General features: G+C 41.8%; 4 protein-coding genes across 4 annotated transcripts; all 4 read left to right on the top strand.

Annotated features, from left to right (window-relative positions):
- Positions 1–1,387: 1,387 nt before the first annotated feature.
- On the top strand, positions 1,388–3,247 carry LOC142398203 (tripartite motif-containing protein 16-like). Its single transcript, XM_075482163.1, has 2 exons — positions 1,388–2,499; positions 2,698–3,247. Exons 1-2 carry the CDS (start codon positions 1,388–1,390, stop codon positions 3,245–3,247), a joined length of 1,662 nt encoding a protein of 553 aa, XP_075338278.1.
- A 3,370-nt stretch (positions 3,248–6,617) lies between these two features.
- LOC142398628 (tripartite motif-containing protein 16-like) lies at positions 6,618–8,477 on the top strand. The gene is made up of 2 exons (XM_075482704.1): positions 6,618–7,729; positions 7,928–8,477. The coding sequence occupies exons 1-2, from the start codon at positions 6,618–6,620 to the stop codon at positions 8,475–8,477; spliced, it is 1,662 nt and encodes a 553-aa protein (XP_075338819.1).
- A 3,370-nt stretch (positions 8,478–11,847) lies between these two features.
- Positions 11,848–13,512, top strand: LOC142398853 (tripartite motif-containing protein 16-like). Its single transcript, XM_075483066.1, has one exon. It carries the CDS (start codon positions 11,848–11,850, stop codon positions 13,510–13,512), a length of 1,665 nt encoding a protein of 554 aa, XP_075339181.1.
- A 3,415-nt stretch (positions 13,513–16,927) lies between these two features.
- LOC142398852 (tripartite motif-containing protein 16-like) lies at positions 16,928–18,631 on the top strand. The gene has a single exon (XM_075483065.1). The coding sequence runs from the start codon at positions 16,928–16,930 to the stop codon at positions 18,629–18,631; it is 1,704 nt and encodes a 567-aa protein (XP_075339180.1).
- The last annotated feature ends 1,912 nt before the right edge of the window (positions 18,632–20,543 follow it).

The following is a 20,543-nucleotide window of genomic DNA, read 5'->3' as shown; positions in this document are numbered from 1 at the left end:
TCCCATTACATATGAATTTTAATGCATTTCCAATGGGCCAAAATTCATTTCAATTCAATTCAATTCAATTCAAAAATACTTTATTTATCCCAGAGGGAAATTAAATAATTTCCCAATTTTCCAAGAATCTGTTTGAGTAATGAGAGAGAAAAGTCATAGTACACTAGTCCCTATCGGTGGACATGCCGAGATATGCTTTTCATCCCTGTCGTAAAAACCGTGCGGGACTAGTTCTTTGCAGAAATTCATGACAGAAATGGGAGAACAATAAGTATGCACAACAGTAATATATGTGCCTTGATGCCTTTGGCATTTGCGTCCATAATAATTGTGTTTATTTTCACTGAGGCATGTTTAAACCACAGACTGTAAATAATTTAAACTGTGTTTTCATTACTGAGCTGATCTCATTCATCTGATGACACTCCTTAACTATCACTGTTGAGAATGAGATTAAAATCCCTCAAATTATTTATAGTTTAGATAGAAATTGTTATAAATTTTTGTTTTTAATGTTCCTCGTGAGGATGTAGAGTCATTGCTGTGGTGATGGAGTTTGTCCAAGTTTGGGGTTGAGTTAATGTCTGAAAACATGGGGGATGGATGGTAACATTCCCGCTCTTTTGTCTTTCAAATCAGGTCAACTTATTCAGGTCTTTGGCTGCATGGATGTGATTACCATGCAGGAGTCTTTAGGTCAGTCTGTAATCTGTCTGAAGCCTCAGTTGAAAGAAACAGTCATTAGCAGAGATGTTTCTCAGAGTACAGCTGTTTATCTTCTATCACCACCTGGAACCTCCACTTTTTGTCTTCTACACTTTTGTCTGTCCCCACACAGGTTACATTTCAAACCTCAACCATCTGAGCTGTGAAACATCTTCTGCTTCAGATACTGATCAAATATAGAAGTTCTGAAAGGATCTCCCACTCCTCTATTATAAATATACGGAAATCCCTGAGGTCGGTTAGAGTTCAGGTTTTTTTTGGCATCAGATGGACCGTGATGTTGTCAAAGTAGAGTCACTTTAGTTGAGGTTAATATATTAAAAAAAACAGATTTTCTTCATGTTCAACTTTCAGTGAAAGGTTAATGAATTAATCTTTCCCAAATAAGAACAATTCAACAAACCCTTGAACAATCCTGATTTAACTGCAGGATTGAGGTGAAACCAGCACTGTCCCTTTCAGTGAAGGAAACTTCCATGTTCCCTCCCCCAACTGATCTGAAGGTGGGAGGATGTGTGAAACCATTGTGTGACAGAGGAGGAGCTCTTAAGTGAAGATCAGCAGATCAGCTGCAATAAAAGGAGGTGGAATTTGTTTTGTATCACAGCACAGACGGTGTTTCTGCTCTGAGAGTCACACACTGCTCTGCCAAATGGAGGAAATGGCAAAGAAAAGGGTTAAACTGGACCTGGAAAGCTTCTCTTGTTCGATCTGTCTGGATGTACTGAAGGAGCCGGTGACTATTCCCTGTGGACACAGCTACTGCATCAACTGTATTAAAGGCTACTGGAATGGAGAGGATCAGAAGGGAATCCACAGATGCCCTCAATGCAGAAAAACGTTCACAGCGAGGCCTGGCCTGGTAAAAAACACCATGTTAGCTGATTTAGTGGAGCAGCTGAAGAAGACTGGAGTCCAAGCTGCTCCTGCTGATCACTGCTATGCTGGAGCTGAAGATGTGGCCTGTGATTTCTGCTCTGGGAGAAAACTGAAAGCCATCAAGTCCTGTTTATCCTGTCTGGCCTCTTACTGTGAGGAACACCTTCAGCCTCATTATGATGTGGCTCCATTAAGGAAACACAAGCTGGTGGAGCCCTCCAAGAAGCTCCAGGAGAACATCTGCTCTGTTCACGATGAGGTGATGAAGATGTTCTGCCGTACTGATCAGAAGTCCATCTGTTATCTCTGCCCTGTGGATGAACATAAAGGCCACGACACAGTGTCAGCTGCAGTAGAAAGGACTGAGAGGCAGAGAGAGCTGGAGGGGAGTCGGCAGCAGATCCAGCAGAGAATCCAGGACAGAGAGAAAGATGTGAAGCTGCTTCAGCAGGAGGTGGAGGCCATCCATCAGTCTGCTGATAAAACAGTGGAGGACAGTGAGAAGATCTTCACTGAGCTGATCCGTCTCCTCCAGAAAAGAAGCTCTGATGTGAAGCAGCAGATCAGATCCCAGCAGGAAGCTGAAGGGAGTCGAGTCAAAGAGCTTCAGAAGAAGCTGGAGCAGGAGATCACTGAGCTGAAGAGGAAAGATGCTGAGCTGAAGCAGCTCTCACACACAGAGGATCACAGCCAGTTTCTGCTCAACTACCCCTCAGTGGCAGCACTCAGGGGGGCTACACACTCACCCAGCATCAAGATCCGTCCTCTGAGGCACTTTGAGGATGTGACAGCAGCTGTGTCAGAGCTCAGAGATAAACTACAGGACATCCTGAGAGAGGAATGGAAAAACATCACACTGAGAGTCACTGAAGTGGATGTTTTACTGTTAGAACCAAAACCAGAACCTGAACCTGAACCTGAACCTGAACCTGAACCAGAATCAGAATCAGAATCAGATTCAGAATCAGAATCAGAATCAGAATCAGAATCAGAATCAGAATCAGAATCAGAACCAGAACCAGAACCAGAACCAGAACAAGAACCTGAATTTGAATCTGAATCTGAATCTGAATCTGAATCTGAACCAGAACTAGAACCAAAGAGCAGAGCTGACTTGTTAAAATATTCATCTGTAATCACACTGGATCCAAACACAGCAAACACATGTCTGTTACTGTCAAAGGGGAACAGAAAAGTGACATTAATGACACAACCTCAGTCTTATTCTGATCATCCAGACAGATTCACTAAATGGTTTCAGGTCCTGAGTAGAGAGAGTCTGACTGGACGTTGTTACTGGGAGGTGGAGATGAGAGGGGGAGGAGCAGTTTATGTAGCAGTCTCATACAAGAACATCAGCAGAGCAGGAAGTAGATGTAGATTTGGACTTAATGACAAATCTTGGGCATTATATTGTTACCAAAACGGTTATGAATTTTGGTACAACAGAATAAAAACCTCCATCTCAGGTCCTCGGTCCTCCAGAGTCGGAGTGTACCTGGATCACAGAGCAGGTATTCTGTCCTTCTACAGCGTCTCTGGAACCATGACTCTCCTCCACAGAGTCCAGACCACATTCACTCAGCCGCTCTGTGCTGGACTTTGGATTTTGGGCTCTGGAGCCACAGCTGAGTTGTGTTAAGGGAAATAAATGTATTTAGTCAGTTTGTTGCTGAGAGTTAATTGCTGTGATGTCTCTGCGCTGCTGTTCTGTTGTTTATTTGCTGCTCTGATAACAAATTAAAGTTTTTTGAGAAATACCACTTTATTGTTCCGACATTTATTCTTTAACAGTCAGGAACTATTTGTAGATGACTCATAAGAACAAACTGAACAAACACTAAAAACAAACATGGTTCAACATTATTACAATAAAACACATATTTATATAGAAAGAATCAGCTCTATAAATATATAGTTATATATGATCTTCATGAATGTTTGATGTTATTTAATGAGAGTTTGGGAATAACAAAGATTGCTTGTCAGTTCTGTGTTGACCAAACAAAGGTTTGGCACAAATCTGAGGATAAAACTTTTCCTCTCATATTTGCTCATGGCATTGACTGGTGTCCCAAGATGGTTGGCAGTATTAAGCGTTAGTTGACAAGTGGGCTATAGTTCACTTATCCCGGAGATCATAGTTCATCAAATTTATTTTCAACTTGATGCTTTTTTCCAATGTCTGACTCCTTGATTTCCACCATTGTTAGATTAATTTCCTTTGATCTATGATAACTTGCTTGACTCTTCCTAAAGAATCTGGTTGCTCAGTGTTGATAGAAATATCAACGAGGTATTGATTTTCACTTCTGGCTGAAACGCATCAGTCAATATAAAGAGGATTACAAACTCATTGAAGATAGCTTGTGGGTGCAAGAGGAACACAGTATCAGCAGACATGGAAAAAACATGTCATTATGTAGTGTTGTCCTGTGGGAGATACTTCAAGAAGATGGTGTAACTCACACAATGTTATGAGCCATTCAGTCCCTCCCCAACCAGAGCCACTTGTATACCTACAGGGACTGGATTGTGCAGTGGTAAGATTGCCACCTTTATTGTAGGTGACCTGGGCTCAAATCCCCTGCATGAAAGGTAATACCTCCAGTTTGGGTCCTTAGGAAAGACCCCCTTACCCTACCTGTAAGTTGCTTTGGATAAAAGTGTCTGCCAAATACATAAACATAAACAAACATACCTGCAGATGGTCACAAACTGGGCAGTGACAGAAAGAACTAGAAAATTTCTGAAGAAATTTTGATGGGTGCCAGTTGAGCTACTGCCCGCTGAGAGACAGAGGCTGTCATGTTATAGTCATATTGTATTGGGAGTAGACATAACACAGCGGCTGGCATAAACCTGTTATAACAGGTCAGCCATCTTGGCTGTGCTCTCAGAAGGAGAATCAGCTGTGTGATCAGTTGCTGTGCAGACAGCTGAGTGGGTAAGAGGAGAGGAGCGCACACAATATGGCTCCAACTGACAGGGAGAACTTGGGGTTCAATACTGAAATGCCTGCCTCGAACAAACCGTCGCTGTTCGAAAACTATGAGTCATATTCAAAGTATTCTTGATCCGTGAGAGCAGAAGGGACGGCAGAAACCACTGGTGTAAGTTTTATTCTGCTCCTATGTACGGTATATTTTTATGGCAATTTTAAAACCACCTTTCACATTGATTTGATAAGGAGATGAGGTGACCTGGCTATAATGGTCGTCAATGGCAGCCCGAGTGGTCGTTCTCTCCGCTCAGAGGTCATTTGAGAGAAAACTGTGAGGCCAAGCACAATGACGGTGACATTGGGTGAAAGAGGACAAAAATACCTACATTTTGAAGTATAATTTGTCTTGGTGCAACAGACATTTTGGATGTGAGAGAAGTTTGTTTGAGTTATTTTTGTATTAATTTCGAGCTTGTCAAAATAGAGTGTGAGACCCCAGGACAGCAGAGTGAGAGGAGTCCTGATTTTTCCTAAAACTTAAACTGCCATTATGTCAAAGCTATAAAATATATCAACAAACCACTTAATTCAATTAAAGTTGAGTCTTACTTTGACTGTTTAAACTTGACTCTATGATGAATTATGACTGAGTTATGAGGCCTCCAAATAAGGCTACTTTTATCCCATTACATATGAATTTTAATGCATTTCCAATGGGCCAAAATTCATTTCAATTCAATTCAATTCAATTCAAAAATACTTTATTTATCCCAGAGGGAAATTAAATAATTTCCCAATTTTCCAAGAATCTGTTTGAGTAATGAGAGAGAAAAGTCATAGTACACTAGTCCCTATCGGTGGACATGCCGAGATATGCTTTTCATCCCTGTCGTAAAAACCGTGCGGGACTAGTTCTTTGCAGAAATTCATGACAGAAATGGGAGAACAATAAGTATGCACAACAGTAATATATGTGCCTTGATGCCTTTGGCATTTGCGTCCATAATAATTGTGTTTATTTTCACTGAGGCATGTTTAAACCACAGACTGTAAATAATTTAAACTGTGTTTTCATTACTGAGCTGATCTCATTCATCTGATGACACTCCTTAACTATCACTGTTGAGAATGAGATTAAAATCCCTCAAATTATTTATAGTTTAGATAGAAATTGTTATAAATTTTTGTTTTTAATGTTCCTCGTGAGGATGTAGAGTCATTGCTGTGGTGATGGAGTTTGTCCAAGTTTGGGGTTGAGTTAATGTCTGAAAACATGGGGGATGGATGGTAACATTCCCGCTCTTTTGTCTTTCAAATCAGGTCAACTTATTCAGGTCTTTGGCTGCATGGATGTGATTACCATGCAGGAGTCTTTAGGTCAGTCTGTAATCTGTCTGAAGCCTCAGTTGAAAGAAACAGTCATTAGCAGAGATGTTTCTCAGAGTACAGCTGTTTATCTTCTATCACCACCTGGAACCTCCACTTTTTGTCTTCTACACTTTTGTCTGTCCCCACACAGGTTACATTTCAAACCTCAACCATCTGAGCTGTGAAACATCTTCTGCTTCAGATACTGATCAAATATAGAAGTTCTGAAAGGATCTCCCACTCCTCTATTATAAATATACGGAAATCCCTGAGGTCGGTTAGAGTTCAGGTTTTTTTTGGCATCAGATGGACCGTGATGTTGTCAAAGTAGAGTCACTTTAGTTGAGGTTAATATATTAAAAAAAACAGATTTTCTTCATGTTCAACTTTCAGTGAAAGGTTAATGAATTAATCTTTCCCAAATAAGAACAATTCAACAAACCCTTGAACAATCCTGATTTAACTGCAGGATTGAGGTGAAACCAGCACTGTCCCTTTCAGTGAAGGAAACTTCCATGTTCCCTCCCCCAACTGATCTGAAGGTGGGAGGATGTGTGAAACCATTGTGTGACAGAGGAGGAGCTCTTAAGTGAAGATCAGCAGATCAGCTGCAATAAAAGGAGGTGGAATTTGTTTTGTATCACAGCACAGACGGTGTTTCTGCTCTGAGAGTCACACACTGCTCTGCCAAATGGAGGAAATGGCAAAGAAAAGGGTTAAACTGGACCTGGAAAGCTTCTCTTGTTCGATCTGTCTGGATGTACTGAAGGAGCCGGTGACTATTCCCTGTGGACACAGCTACTGCATCAACTGTATTAAAGGCTACTGGAATGGAGAGGATCAGAAGGGAATCCACAGATGCCCTCAATGCAGAAAAACGTTCACAGCGAGGCCTGGCCTGGTAAAAAACACCATGTTAGCTGATTTAGTGGAGCAGCTGAAGAAGACTGGAGTCCAAGCTGCTCCTGCTGATCACTGCTATGCTGGAGCTGAAGATGTGGCCTGTGATTTCTGCTCTGGGAGAAAACTGAAAGCCATCAAGTCCTGTTTATCCTGTCTGGCCTCTTACTGTGAGGAACACCTTCAGCCTCATTATGATGTGGCTCCATTAAGGAAACACAAGCTGGTGGAGCCCTCCAAGAAGCTCCAGGAGAACATCTGCTCTGTTCACGATGAGGTGATGAAGATGTTCTGCCGTACTGATCAGAAGTCCATCTGTTATCTCTGCCCTGTGGATGAACATAAAGGCCACGACACAGTGTCAGCTGCAGTAGAAAGGACTGAGAGGCAGAGAGAGCTGGAGGGGAGTCGGCAGCAGATCCAGCAGAGAATCCAGGACAGAGAGAAAGATGTGAAGCTGCTTCAGCAGGAGGTGGAGGCCATCCATCAGTCTGCTGATAAAACAGTGGAGGACAGTGAGAAGATCTTCACTGAGCTGATCCGTCTCCTCCAGAAAAGAAGCTCTGATGTGAAGCAGCAGATCAGATCCCAGCAGGAAGCTGAAGGGAGTCGAGTCAAAGAGCTTCAGAAGAAGCTGGAGCAGGAGATCACTGAGCTGAAGAGGAAAGATGCTGAGCTGAAGCAGCTCTCACACACAGAGGATCACAGCCAGTTTCTGCTCAACTACCCCTCAGTGGCAGCACTCAGGGGGGCTACACACTCACCCAGCATCAAGATCCGTCCTCTGAGGCACTTTGAGGATGTGACAGCAGCTGTGTCAGAGCTCAGAGATAAACTACAGGACATCCTGAGAGAGGAATGGAAAAACATCACACTGAGAGTCACTGAAGTGGATGTTTTACTGTTAGAACCAAAACCAGAACCTGAACCTGAACCTGAACCTGAACCTGAACCAGAATCAGAATCAGAATCAGATTCAGAATCAGAATCAGAATCAGAATCAGAATCAGAATCAGAATCAGAATCAGAACCAGAACCAGAACCAGAACCAGAACAAGAACCTGAATTTGAATCTGAATCTGAATCTGAATCTGAATCTGAACCAGAACTAGAACCAAAGAGCAGAGCTGACTTGTTAAAATATTCATCTGTAATCACACTGGATCCAAACACAGCAAACACATGTCTGTTACTGTCAAAGGGGAACAGAAAAGTGACATTAATGACACAACCTCAGTCTTATTCTGATCATCCAGACAGATTCACTAAATGGTTTCAGGTCCTGAGTAGAGAGAGTCTGACTGGACGTTGTTACTGGGAGGTGGAGATGAGAGGGGGAGGAGCAGTTTATGTAGCAGTCTCATACAAGAACATCAGCAGAGCAGGAAGTAGATGTAGATTTGGACTTAATGACAAATCTTGGGCATTATATTGTTACCAAAACGGTTATGAATTTTGGTACAACAGAATAAAAACCTCCATCTCAGGTCCTCGGTCCTCCAGAGTCGGAGTGTACCTGGATCACAGAGCAGGTATTCTGTCCTTCTACAGCGTCTCTGGAACCATGACTCTCCTCCACAGAGTCCAGACCACATTCACTCAGCCGCTCTGTGCTGGACTTTGGATTTTGGGCTCTGGAGCCACAGCTGAGTTGTGTTAAGGGAAATAAATGTATTTAGTCAGTTTGTTGCTGAGAGTTAATTGCTGTGATGTCTCTGCGCTGCTGTTCTGTTGTTTATTTGCTGCTCTGATAACAAATTAAAGTTTTTTGAGAAATACCACTTTATTGTTCCGACATTTATTCTTTAACAGTCAGGAACTATTTGTAGATGACTCATAAGAACAAACTGAACAAACACTAAAAACAAACATGGTTCAACATTATTACAATAAAACACATATTTATATAGAAAGAATCAGCTCTATAAATATATAGTTATATATGATCTTCATGAATGTTTGATGTTATTTAATGAGAGTTTGGGAATAACAAAGATTGCTTGTCAGTTCTGTGTTGACCAAACAAAGGTTTGGCACAAATCTGAGGATAAAACTTTTCCTCTCATATTTGCTCATGGCATTGACTGGTGTCCCAAGATGGTTGGCAGTATTAAGCGTTAGTTGACAAGTGGGCTATAGTTCACTTATCCCGGAGATCATAGTTCATCAAATTTATTTTCAACTTGATGCTTTTTTCCAATGTCTGACTCCTTGATTTCCACCATTGTTAGATTAATTTCCTTTGATCTATGATAACTTGCTTGACTCTTCCTAAAGAATCTGGTTGCTCAGTGTTGATAGAAATATCAACGAGGTATTGATTTTCACTTCTGGCTGAAACGCATCAGTCAATATAAAGAGGATTACAAACTCATTGAAGATAGCTTGTGGGTGCAAGAGGAACACAGTATCAGCAGACATGGAAAAAACATGTCATTATGTAGTGTTGTCCTGTGGGAGATACTTCAAGAAGATGGTGTAACTCACACAATGTTATGAGCCATTCAGTCCCTCCCCAACCAGAGCCACTTGTATACCTACAGGGACTGGATTGTGCAGTGGTAAGATTGCCACCTTTATTGTAGGTGACCTGGGCTCAAATCCCCTGCATGAAAGGTAATACCTCCAGTTTGGGTCCTTAGGAAAGACCCCCTTACCCTACCTGTAAGTTGCTTTGGATAAAAGTGTCTGCCAAATACATAAACATAAACAAACATACCTGCAGATGGTCACAAACTGGGCAGTGACAGAAAGAACTAGAAAATTTCTGAAGAAATTTTGATGGGTGCCAGTTGAGCTACTGCCCGCTGAGAGACAGAGGCTGTCATGTTATAGTCATATTGTATTGGGAGTAGACATAACACAGCGGCTGGCATAAACCTGTTATAACAGGTCAGCCATCTTGGCTGTGCTCTCAGAAGGAGAATCAGCTGTGTGATCAGTTGCTGTGCAGACAGCTGAGTGGGTAAGAGGAGAGGAGCGCACACAATATGGCTCCAACTGACAGGGAGAACTTGGGGTTCAATACTGAAATGCCTGCCTCGAACAAACCGTCGCTGTTCGAAAACTATGAGTCATATTCAAAGTATTCTTGATCCGTGAGAGCAGAAGGGACGGCAGAAACCACTGGTGTAAGTTTTATTCTGCTCCTATGTACGGTATATTTTTATGGCAATTTTAAAACCACCTTTCACATTGATTTGATAAGGAGATGAGGTGACCTGGCTATAATGGTCGTCAATGGCAGCCCGAGTGGTCGTTCTCTCCGCTCAGAGGTCATTTGAGAGAAAACTGTGAGGCCAAGCACAATGACGGTGACATTGGGTGAAAGAGGACAAAAATACCTACATTTTGAAGTATAATTTGTCTTGGTGCAACAGACATTTTGGATGTGAGAGAAGTTTGTTTGAGTTATTTTTGTATTAATTTCGAGCTTGTCAAAATAGAGTGTGAGACCCCAGGACAGCAGAGTGAGAGGAGTCCTGATTTTTCCTAAAACTTAAACTGCCATTATGTCAAAGCTATAAAATATATCAACAAACCACTTAATTCAATTAAAGTTGAGTCTTACTTTGACTGTTTAAACTTGACTCTATGATGAATTATGACTGAGTTATGAGGCCTCCAAATAAGGCTACTTTTATCCCATTACATATGAATTTTAATGCATTTCCAATGGGCCAAAATTCATTTCAATTCAATTCAATTCAATTCAAAAATACTTTATTTATCCCAGAGGGAAATTAAATAATTTCCCAATTTTCCAAGAATCTGTTTGAGTAATGAGAGAGAAAAGTCATAGTACACTAGTCCCTATCGGTGGACATGCCGAGATATGCTTTTCATCCCTGTCGTAAAAACCGTGCGGGACTAGTTCTTTGCAGAAATTCATGACAGAAATGGGAGAACAATAAGTATGCACAACAGTAATATATGTGCCTTGATGCCTTTGGCATTTGCGTCCATAATAATTGTGTTTATTTTCACTGAGGCATGTTTAAACCACAGACTGTAAATAATTTAAACTGTGTTTTCATTACTGAGCTGATCTCATTCATCTGATGACACTCCTTAACTATCACTGTTGAGAATGAGATTAAAATCCCTCAAATTATTTATAGTTTAGATAGAAATTGTTATAAATTTTTGTTTTTAATGTTCCTCGTGAGGATGTAGAGTCATTGCTGTGGTGATGGAGTTTGTCCAAGTTTGGGGTTGAGTTAATGTCTGAAAACATGGGGGATGGATGGTAACATTCCCGTCCTTTTGTCTTTCAAATCAGTGCAACTGATTCAGGTCTTTGGCTGCATGGATGTGATTACCATGCAGGAGTCTTTAGGTCAGTCTGTAATCTGTCTGAAGCCTCAGTTGAAAGAAACAGTCATTAGCAGAGATGTTTCTCAGAGTACAGCTGTTTATCTTCTATCACCACCTGGAACCTCCACTTTTTGTCTTCTACACTTTTGTCTGTCCCCACACAGGTTACATTTCAAACCTCAACCATCTGAGCTGTGAAACATCTTCTGCTTCAGATACTGATCAAATATAGAAGTTCTGAAAGGATCTCCCACTCCTCTATTATAAATATACGGAAATCCCTGAGGTCGGTTAGAGTTCAGGTTTTTTTTGGCATCAGATGGACCGTGATGTTGTCAAAGTAGAGTCACTTTAGTTGAGGTTAATATATTAAAAAAAACAGATTTTCTTCATGTTCAACTTTCAGTGAAAGGTTAATGAATTAATCTTTCCCAAATAAGAACAATTCAACAAACCCTTGAACAATCCTGATTTAACTGCAGGATTGAGGTGAAACCAGCACTGTCCCTTTCAGTGAAGGAAACTTCCATGTTCCCTCCCCCAACTGATCTGAAGGTGGGAGGATGTGTGAAACCATTGTGTGACAGAGGAGGAGCTCTTAAGTGAAGATCAGCAGATCAGCTGCAATAAAAGGAGGTGGAATTTGTTTTGTATCACAGCACAGACGGTGTTTCTGCTCTGAGAGTCACACACTGCTCTGCCAAATGGAGGAAATGGCAAAGAAAAGGGTTAAACTGGACCTGGAAAGCTTCTCTTGTTCGATCTGTCTGGATGTACTGAAGGAGCCGGTGACTATTCCCTGTGGACACAGCTACTGCATCAACTGTATTAAAGGCTACTGGAATGGAGAGGATCAGAAGGGAATCCACAGATGCCCTCAATGCAGAAAAACGTTCACAGCGAGGCCTGGCCTGGTAAAAAACACCATGTTAGCTGATTTAGTGGAGCAGCTGAAGAAGACTGGAGTCCAAGCTGCTCCTGCTGATCACTGCTATGCTGGAGCTGAAGATGTGGCCTGTGATTTCTGCTCTGGGAGAAAACTGAAAGCCATCAAGTCCTGTTTATCCTGTCTGGCCTCTTACTGTGAGAAACACCTTCAGCCTCATTATGATGTGGCTCCATTAAGGAAACACAAGCTGGTGGAGCCCTCCCAGAAGCTCCAGGAGAACATCTGCTCTGTTCACGATGAGGTGATGAAGATGTTCTGCCGTACCGATCAGAAGTCCATCTGTTATCTCTGCTCTGTGGATGAACATAAAGGCCACGACACAGTGTCAGCTGCAGCAGAAAGGACTGAGAGGCAGAGAGAGCTGGAGGGGAGTCGGCAGCAGATCCAGCAGAGAATCCAGGACAGAGAGAAAGATGTGAAGCTGCTTCAGCAGCAGCTGGAGGCCATCCATCAGTCTGCTGATAAAACAGAGGAGCACAGCCAGAAGATCTTCGCTGAGCTGATCCGTCTCCTCCAGAAAAGAAGCTCTGATGTGAAGCAGCAGATCAGATCCCAGCAGGAAGCTGAAGGGAGTCGAGTCAAAGAGCTTCAGAAGAAGCTGGAGCAGGAGATCACTGAGCTGAAGAGGAAAGATGCTGAGCTGAAGCAGCTCTCACACACAGAGGATCACAGCCAGTTTCTGCACAGCTGCCCCTCAGTGTCAGCACTCAGTGAGTCTACACACTCATCCAGCATCAAGATCCGTCCTCTGAGGCACTTTGAGGATGTGACAGCAGCTGTGTCAGAGCTCAGAGATAAACTACAGGACATCCTGAGAGAGGAAGGGACAAACATCTCACTGAGAGTCACTGAAGTGGATGTTTTACTGTCAGAATCAGAACCAACGAGCAGAGCTGACTTCTTAAAATATTCATCTGTAATCACACTGGATCCAAACACAGTAAACACATATCTGTTACTGTCAGACGGGAACAGAAAAGTGACGGGAATGAAACATCATCAGTCTTATTCTAGTCATGCAGACAGATTCACTGTATATTTTCAGGTCCTGAGTAAAGAGAGTCTGACTGGACGTTGTTACTGGGAGGTGGAGAAGAGAGGGAGAGGAAAAGTTATTGTAGCAGTCGCATACAAGAACATCAGCAGAGGAGGTGGGACTAAATGTGGATTTGGTCGAAATGACAAATCTTGGGCATTAGATTGTGACCGAAAGAATTACACATTTTGGTACAACAAGATGAAAACCTCCATCTCAGGTCCTCGGTCCTCCAGAGTGGGAGTGTACCTGGATCACAGAGCAGGTATTCTGTCCTTCTACAGCGTCTCTGAAACCATGACTCTCCTCCACAGAGTCCAGACCACATTCACTCAGCCGCTCTATCCGGGAGTTTGGATTTGGGAATCTGGAGCCACAGCTGAGTTTGTGTAAAGTGAAATAAATGTATTTAGAAAGCTTGTTGCTGACAGCTGGTTGCTGTGATGTGTCTGCGCTGCTGTTCTGCTGTTTATTTGCTGCTTTTTCCATATTAGTTGGATCCTTGTGTTGATGTGTCTGTATGTTGTTGTTTCTCTTCCACTTCATGGAGCCAAACAGAGAAATCAACAGACCTTCCTTTATCACAGATTCTTTTCAGGTCTCATCACTTTGTAAATGTGAAAATAATTCTGTAGTTTTATTTACTTTGATTTGTTTCAGAGATCAAATGTTGTTGCTGTTTTCTAAATCAACCAACAAATGAGGAATTCTGATCTGAGGTGTTCAGAAACTGTCATTTCCAAGATCAGAATAAATCATGAGATCAGTTATCATGTTTAATGTGACAACAAATTAAAGTTTTTTGAGAAATACCACTTTATTGTTCTGACATTTATTCTTTAACATTGAGGAACTATTTTTAGATGACTCAAAAGAACAAACAGAAGGAACACTATAAACTAACATGGTTCAACATGATTACAATAAAACACATATTTATATAGAAAGAATCAGCTCTATAAATATATAGTTAAACATGATTTTCATGAATTTCTTATGTTATTTAATGAAAGTTGGGGAATTACAAAGATTGCTTGTCAGTTCTGTGTTGACCAAACAAAGGTACGGCACAAATCGGAGGATAAAACTTTTCCTCTCATATTTGCTCATGGCATTGACTGGTGTCCCAAGATGGTTGGCAGTATTAAGCGTTAGTTGACAAGTGGGCTATAGTTCACTTATCCCAGAGATCATAGTTCATCAAATTTATTTTCAACTTGATGCTTTTTTCCAAAGTCTGACTTCTTGATTACCACCATTGTTAGATTAATTTCCTTTGATCTATGATAACTTGCTTGACTCTTCCTAAAGAATCTGGTGCCCCAGTGTTGATTGAAATATCAACGAGGTATTGATTTTTACTTCTTGCTGAAACGCATCAGTTAATATAAAGAGAGGATTACAAACTCATTGAAGATAGCTTGTGGGTGCAAGAGGAACACAGTATCAGCAGAAATGGAAAAATCATGTCATTATGTAGTGTTCTCCTGTGGGAGATACTTCAAGAAGATGGTGTAACTCACACAATGTTATGAGCCATTCAGTCCCTCCCCAACCAGAGCCACTTGTATACCTACAGGGACTGGATTGTGCAGTGGTAAGATTGGCACCTTCATTGTAGGTGACCTGGGCTCAAATCCCCTGCATGAAAGGTAATACCTCCAGTTGGGGTCCTTAGGAAAGACCCCCTTACCCTACCTGTAAGTTGCGTTGGATAAAAGTGTCTGCCAAATACATAAACAAAAACAAACATACCTGCAGATGGTCACAAACTGGGCAGTGACAGAAAGAACTAGAAAATTTCTGAAGAAATGTTGATGGGTGCCAATTGAGCTATTTCCTGCTGAGAGACAGAGGCTGTCATGTTATGGTCATATTGTATTGGGAGCAGACATAACACAGTGGCTGGCATAAACCTGTTATAACAGGTCAGCCATCTTGGCTGTGCTCTCAGAAGGAGAATCAGCTGTGTGATCAGTTGCTGTGCAGACAGCTGAGTGGGTAAGAGGAGAGGAGCGCACACAATATGGCTCCAACTGACAGGGAGACCATGGTGTTCAATACTGATATGCGTGCCATCGAACAAACCGTCGCTGTTCAAAAACTATGAGTCATATTCAAAGTATTCTTGAACCGTGAGAGCAGAAGGGACCGCAGAAACCACTGGTGTAAGTTTTATTCTGCTATGTACGGTATAATTTTATGGCAATTTTAAAACCACCTTTCACATTGATTTGATAAGGAGATGAGGTGACCTGGCTATAATGGTCGTCAATGGCAGCCCGAGAGGTCTTTCTCTCCGCTCAGAGGTCATTAGAGAGAAAACCGTGAGGCCAAGCACAATGACGGTGACATTGGGTGAAAGAGGACAAAAATACCTACATTTTGAAGTATAATTTGTCTTGGTGCAACAGACATTTTGGATGTGAGAGAAGTTTGTTTGAGTTATTTTTGTATTAATTTCGAGCTTGTCAAAATAGAGTGTGAGACCCCAGGACAGCAGAGTGAGAGGAGTCCTGATTTTTCCTAAAACTTAAACTGCCATTATGTCAAAGCTATAAAATATATCAACAAACCACTTAATTCAATTAAAGTTGAGTCTTTCCTTGCCTGTTTAAACTTTGAATGATATCTCTATGATGAATTATGGCTGAGTTATGAGGCCTCCAAATAAGGCTACTTTTATCCCATTACATATGAATTTTAATGCATTTCCAATGGGCCAAAATTCATTTCCCAATTTTCCAAGAATCTGTTTGAGTAATGAGAGAGATAAGTCATAGCACACTAGTCCCTATCGGTGGACACGTGGGGATATCCTTTTTATCCCGGTTGGACCAACCGTGCGGGACTAGTTCCTTGCCGAAATTCGTGACGGAAATGGGAGAATAATATGTATGCACAATAGTAATATGTGTGCCTTGATGCTTTTAGCATTGGCACCCATAATAATTGTATTTATTTTCACTGAGGCTTGTGTAAACCAGAGACTGTATATAGTTTAAACTTTGTTTTCATTACTGAGCTGATTTAATTCATCTGATGACACTCCTTAACTGTCACTGTTGAGAATGAGATTAAAATCCCTCAAATTATTTATAGTTTTGATAGAAATAGTTAAATAGTTAGAAATTGTTATTTTTAATGTTTCTCGTGAAGATGTAGAGTCATTGTTGTGGTGACGGAGTTTGTCCAAGTTTGGGGTTGAGTTAATGTCTGAAATCATGGGGGATGGATGGTAACATTCCCGTCCTTTTGTCTTTCAAATCAGCTTAATTTATTCAGGTCTTTGGCTGCATGGATGTGATTACCATGCAGGAGTCTATAGGTCAGTTTGTGATCTGTCTTTGATTATATAAATATAAATGAAAAGCATTAAAATATTCAAAAACATTTACATTTCCTGTACAGCTGCCTGATAAACGTATCTAACAATGTTGGTCTGATAGATGCAGAGAAAACAGATTTTCTTCACGTTCAACTTTCAGTGGAATGTTAATGAATTAATCTTTCCCTTCAACAGAAAACAAATAAGAACAATTCAACAAACCGTTGAACAATCCTGATTTAACTGGAGGATTGAGGTGAAACCAGCACTGTCCCTTTCAGTGAAGGAAACTTCCATGTTCCCTCCCCCAACTGATCTGAAGGTGGGAGGATGTGTGAAACCATTGTGTGACAGAGGAGGAGCTCTTAAGTGAAGATCAGCAGATCAGCTGCAATAAAAGGAGGTGGAATTTGTTTTGTATCACAGCACAGACGGTGTTTCTGGTCTGAGAGTCACACACTGCTCTGCCAAATGGAGGAAATGGCAAAGAAAAGGGTTAAACTGGACCTGGAAAGCTTCTCTTGTTCGATCTGTCTGGATGTACTGAAGGAGCCGGTGACTATTCCCTGTGGACACAGCTACTGCATCAACTGTATTAAAACCCACTGGGATGGAGAGGATCCAAAGGGAATTCACAGCTGCCCTCAATGCATGAAAACTTTCACACCAAGACCTATTCTGGAGAAAAGCACCATGTTAGCTGATATAGTGGAGCAGCTGAAGAAGACTGGACTCCAAGCTGCTCCTGCTGATCACTGCTATGCTGGAGCTGAAGATGTGGCCTGTGATTTCTGCTCTGGGAGAAAACTGAAAGCCATCAAGTCCTGTTTATCCTGTCTGGCCTCTTACTGTGAGAAACACCTTCAGCCTCATTATGATGTGGCTCCATTAAGGAAACACAAGCTGGTGGAGCCCTCCAAGAAGCTCCAGGAGAACATCTGCTCTGTTCACGATGAGGTGATGAAGATGTTCTGCCGTACTGATCAGAAGTCCATCTGTTATCTCTGCCCTGTGGATGAACATAAAGGCCACGACACAGTGTCAGCTGCAGCAGAAAGGACTGAGAGGCAGAGAGAGCTGGAGGGGAGTCGGCAGCAGATCCAGCAGAGAATCCAGGACGCAGAGAAAGATGTGAAGCTGCTTCAGCAGCAGCTGGAGGCCATCCATCAGTCTGCTGATAAAACAGTGGAGGACAGCCAGATGATCTTCACTGAGCTGATCCGTCTCCTCCAGAAAAGAAGCTCTGATGTGAAGCAGCAGATCAGATCCCAGCAGGAAGCTGAAGGGAGTCGAGTCAAAGAGCTTCAGAAGAAGCTGGAGCAGGAGATCACTGAGCTGAAGAGGAAAGATGCTGAGCTGAAGCAGCTCTCACACACAGAGGATCACAGCCAGTTTCTGCACAGCTGCCCCTCAGTGGCAGCACTCAGGGGGGCTACACACTCATCCAGCATCAAGATCCGTCCTCTGAGGCACTTTGAGGATGTGACAGCAGCTGTGTCAGAGCTCAGAGATAAACTACAGGACATCCTGAGAGAGGAATGGAAAAACACCTCACTGAGAGTCACTGATGTGGATGTTTTACTGTTAGAACCAAAACCAGAACTAGAACTAGAACCAGAACCAGAACCAGAACCAGAACCAGAGAGCAGAGCTGACTTCTTAAAATATTCTTGTGAAATCACACTGGATCCAAACACAACAAACACACGTCTGTTTCTGTCAGAGGGGAACAGAAAAGTGACATTTATGAATCAACCTCAGTCTTATTCTAGTCATGCAGACAGATTCAGAGATCGGTTTCAGGTCCTGAGTAGAGAGAGTCTGACTGGACGTTGTTACTGGGAGTTGGAGAGGAGAGGGAGAGGAGCAGTTTATGTAGCAGTCGCATACAAGAACATCAGCAGAGCAGGGGATGAATGTGTATTTGGTCGTAATGACAAATCTTGGGCTTTAAAATGTTTCCAAAAAGGTTATTTATTTTGGTACAACAACATGGAAACCTACATCTCAGGTCCCCAGTCCTCCAGAGTGGGAGTGTACCTGGATCACAGAGCAGGTATTCTGTCCTTCTACAGCGTGTCTGAAACCATGACTCTCCTCCACAGAGTCCAGACCACATTCACTCAGCCGCTCTATGCTGGAGTTTGGATTTGGGGCTCTGGAGCCACAGCTGAGTTTGTGTAAAGTGAAATAAATGTGTTTAGTCAGCTTGTTGCTGACAGCTGGTTGCTATGATGTCTCTGATGTTCTGCTGTTTATTTGCGTTTTTTACCTGTGTTTGTGCAGCCATGGAGGATATCGCTGCTAATGATGAGTTTGATTCACAGAAATATTTCTCCACATGAAAATCTAAACTTCTCTGAGCTCTAAATATCAGTTGGATCCTTGTGTTGATGTATTTTTATGTTGTTGTTTTTCTTCCACTTCATGGAGCCAAACAGAGAAACCAGCAGACCTTCCTTTATCACATATTATTTTCAGATCTCATTACTTTGTAAATGTGAAAATAATTCTGTAGTTTTACTTACTTTGATTTGTTTCAGTGATCAAATGTTTTTGCTGTTTTCTAAATCAACCAAGAAATGAGAAAGTCTGTTATGAGGTGTTCAGAAACTGTCATTTCCAGGATCAGGAGATCAGTTATCATGTTTAATGTGAGAGAAAATTAAAGTTTTTATAAGAAATACCACTTTATTGTTCTGACATTTATTCTTTAAAAGTGAGGAACTGTTTGTAAATGACTCATAAGAAAAAACAGCATTGACATAATAAACTAGAAATTTTCGGAAGAAATTTTGATGGGTACCAATGGAGCTACTGCACGCTGAGAGACAGAGGCTGTCATGTTATAGTCATATTATATTGGGAGCAGACATAACACAGCGGCTGGCATAAACCTGTTATAACAGGTCAGCCATCTTGGCTGTGCCCTCAGAAGGAGTATCAGCTGTGTGATCAGTTGCTGTGCAGACAGCTGAGTGGGTAAGAGGAGAGGAGCGCCACAATATGGCTCCAACTGACAGGGAGAACATGGGGTTCAATACTGATATGTGTGCCTCGAATAAACAGTCGCTGTTCGAAAACTATGAGTCATATTTAAAAACTTCTTGAACTGTGAGCGCCAGAAGGGATGGCAGAAGCCACTGGTGTAATTTTTATTGTGCTCCTATGTATGGTATATTTTTTATGTTAGTTTTAAAACCAGCTTTCACATTGATTTGATAAGGAGATGAGGCGACCTCGCTATAATGGCAGTCAATGGCAGCCCGAGTGGTCGCTCTCTGTGCTCAGGGGTCATTTGAGAGAAAACCGTAAGGCCAAGCACAATGACGGTGACATTGGGTGAAAGGGGATAAAAATACCTACATTTTGAAGTATAATTTGTCTAGTTGCAGCAGACATTTTGGACGTGAGAGAAGTTTGTTTGAGTTATATTGGTAGTCATTCCGAGCTTGTCAAGATAGAGTCTGAGACCCCAGGACAGCAGAGTGAGAGGAGTCCTGAGTTTTTCTTAAAACTTAAATGCATGAAAAGCATATCCCCACGTGTCCACTGATAGGGAATAGTGTGCTATGACTTTTGTCTCTCATTACTTGAAGATATTCCCAGAAAATCAGGAAAAACTTGGAATTTTTGCCCATTGGAAATGCACTACAATCCATATGTAATGGGACAAAAGTAGCCTTATTTGAAGGCCTCATAACTCAGACATACTTTATCATAGAGATATCATTCAAAGTTTAAACAGGCCAGGAAAGACTCAACATTAACTGGACTAAAGGGTTTGTTGATATATTACTGCTTTGATACAACGGCAGTTTAAGTTTTTGGAAAAATCCGGACTCCTCTCACTCTGCTGAGTGAACTCTGTTTTACCGTCAGAACCGAAGAGCATAGCTGGATTCTTTAAATATTCATGTAAACTCACACTGGATCCAAACACAGCAAACACATGTCTGTTACTGTCAGAGGGGAACAGAAAAGTGACATTAATGACTAAACCTCAGTCTTACTCTAGTCATCCAGACAGATTCACTAAATGGTTTCAGGCCCTGAGTACAGAGAGTTAGCCTGGGTGCCAGCCGAACTTAGCCCC

Source organism: Odontesthes bonariensis, chromosome 14 (genome assembly GCF_027942865.1).
Source record: "Odontesthes bonariensis isolate fOdoBon6 chromosome 14, fOdoBon6.hap1, whole genome shotgun sequence".
Lineage (NCBI taxonomy): Eukaryota > Metazoa > Chordata > Actinopteri > Atheriniformes > Atherinopsidae > Odontesthes > Odontesthes bonariensis.
This window is presented reverse-complemented; position numbering and strand designations above follow the sequence as displayed.

Bases quoted from the DNA above. Each gene is read 5' to 3' on its own strand.
- LOC142398203 (XM_075482163.1), top strand. From the start codon at position 1,388: ATGGCAAAGAAAAGGGTTAAACTGGACCTGGAAAGCTTCTCTTGTTCG. The intron at 2,500-2,697 runs AAAACCAGAACC...TGAACCAGAACT, and splicing joins GATGTTTTACTGTTAGAACC to AGAACCAAAGAGCAGAGCTG.
- LOC142398852 (XM_075483065.1), top strand. From the start codon at position 16,928: ATGGCAAAGAAAAGGGTTAAACTGGACCTGGAAAGCTTCTCTTGTTCG.
- LOC142398853 (XM_075483066.1), top strand. From the start codon at position 11,848: ATGGCAAAGAAAAGGGTTAAACTGGACCTGGAAAGCTTCTCTTGTTCG.
- LOC142398628 (XM_075482704.1), top strand. From the start codon at position 6,618: ATGGCAAAGAAAAGGGTTAAACTGGACCTGGAAAGCTTCTCTTGTTCG. The intron at 7,730-7,927 runs AAAACCAGAACC...TGAACCAGAACT, and splicing joins GATGTTTTACTGTTAGAACC to AGAACCAAAGAGCAGAGCTG.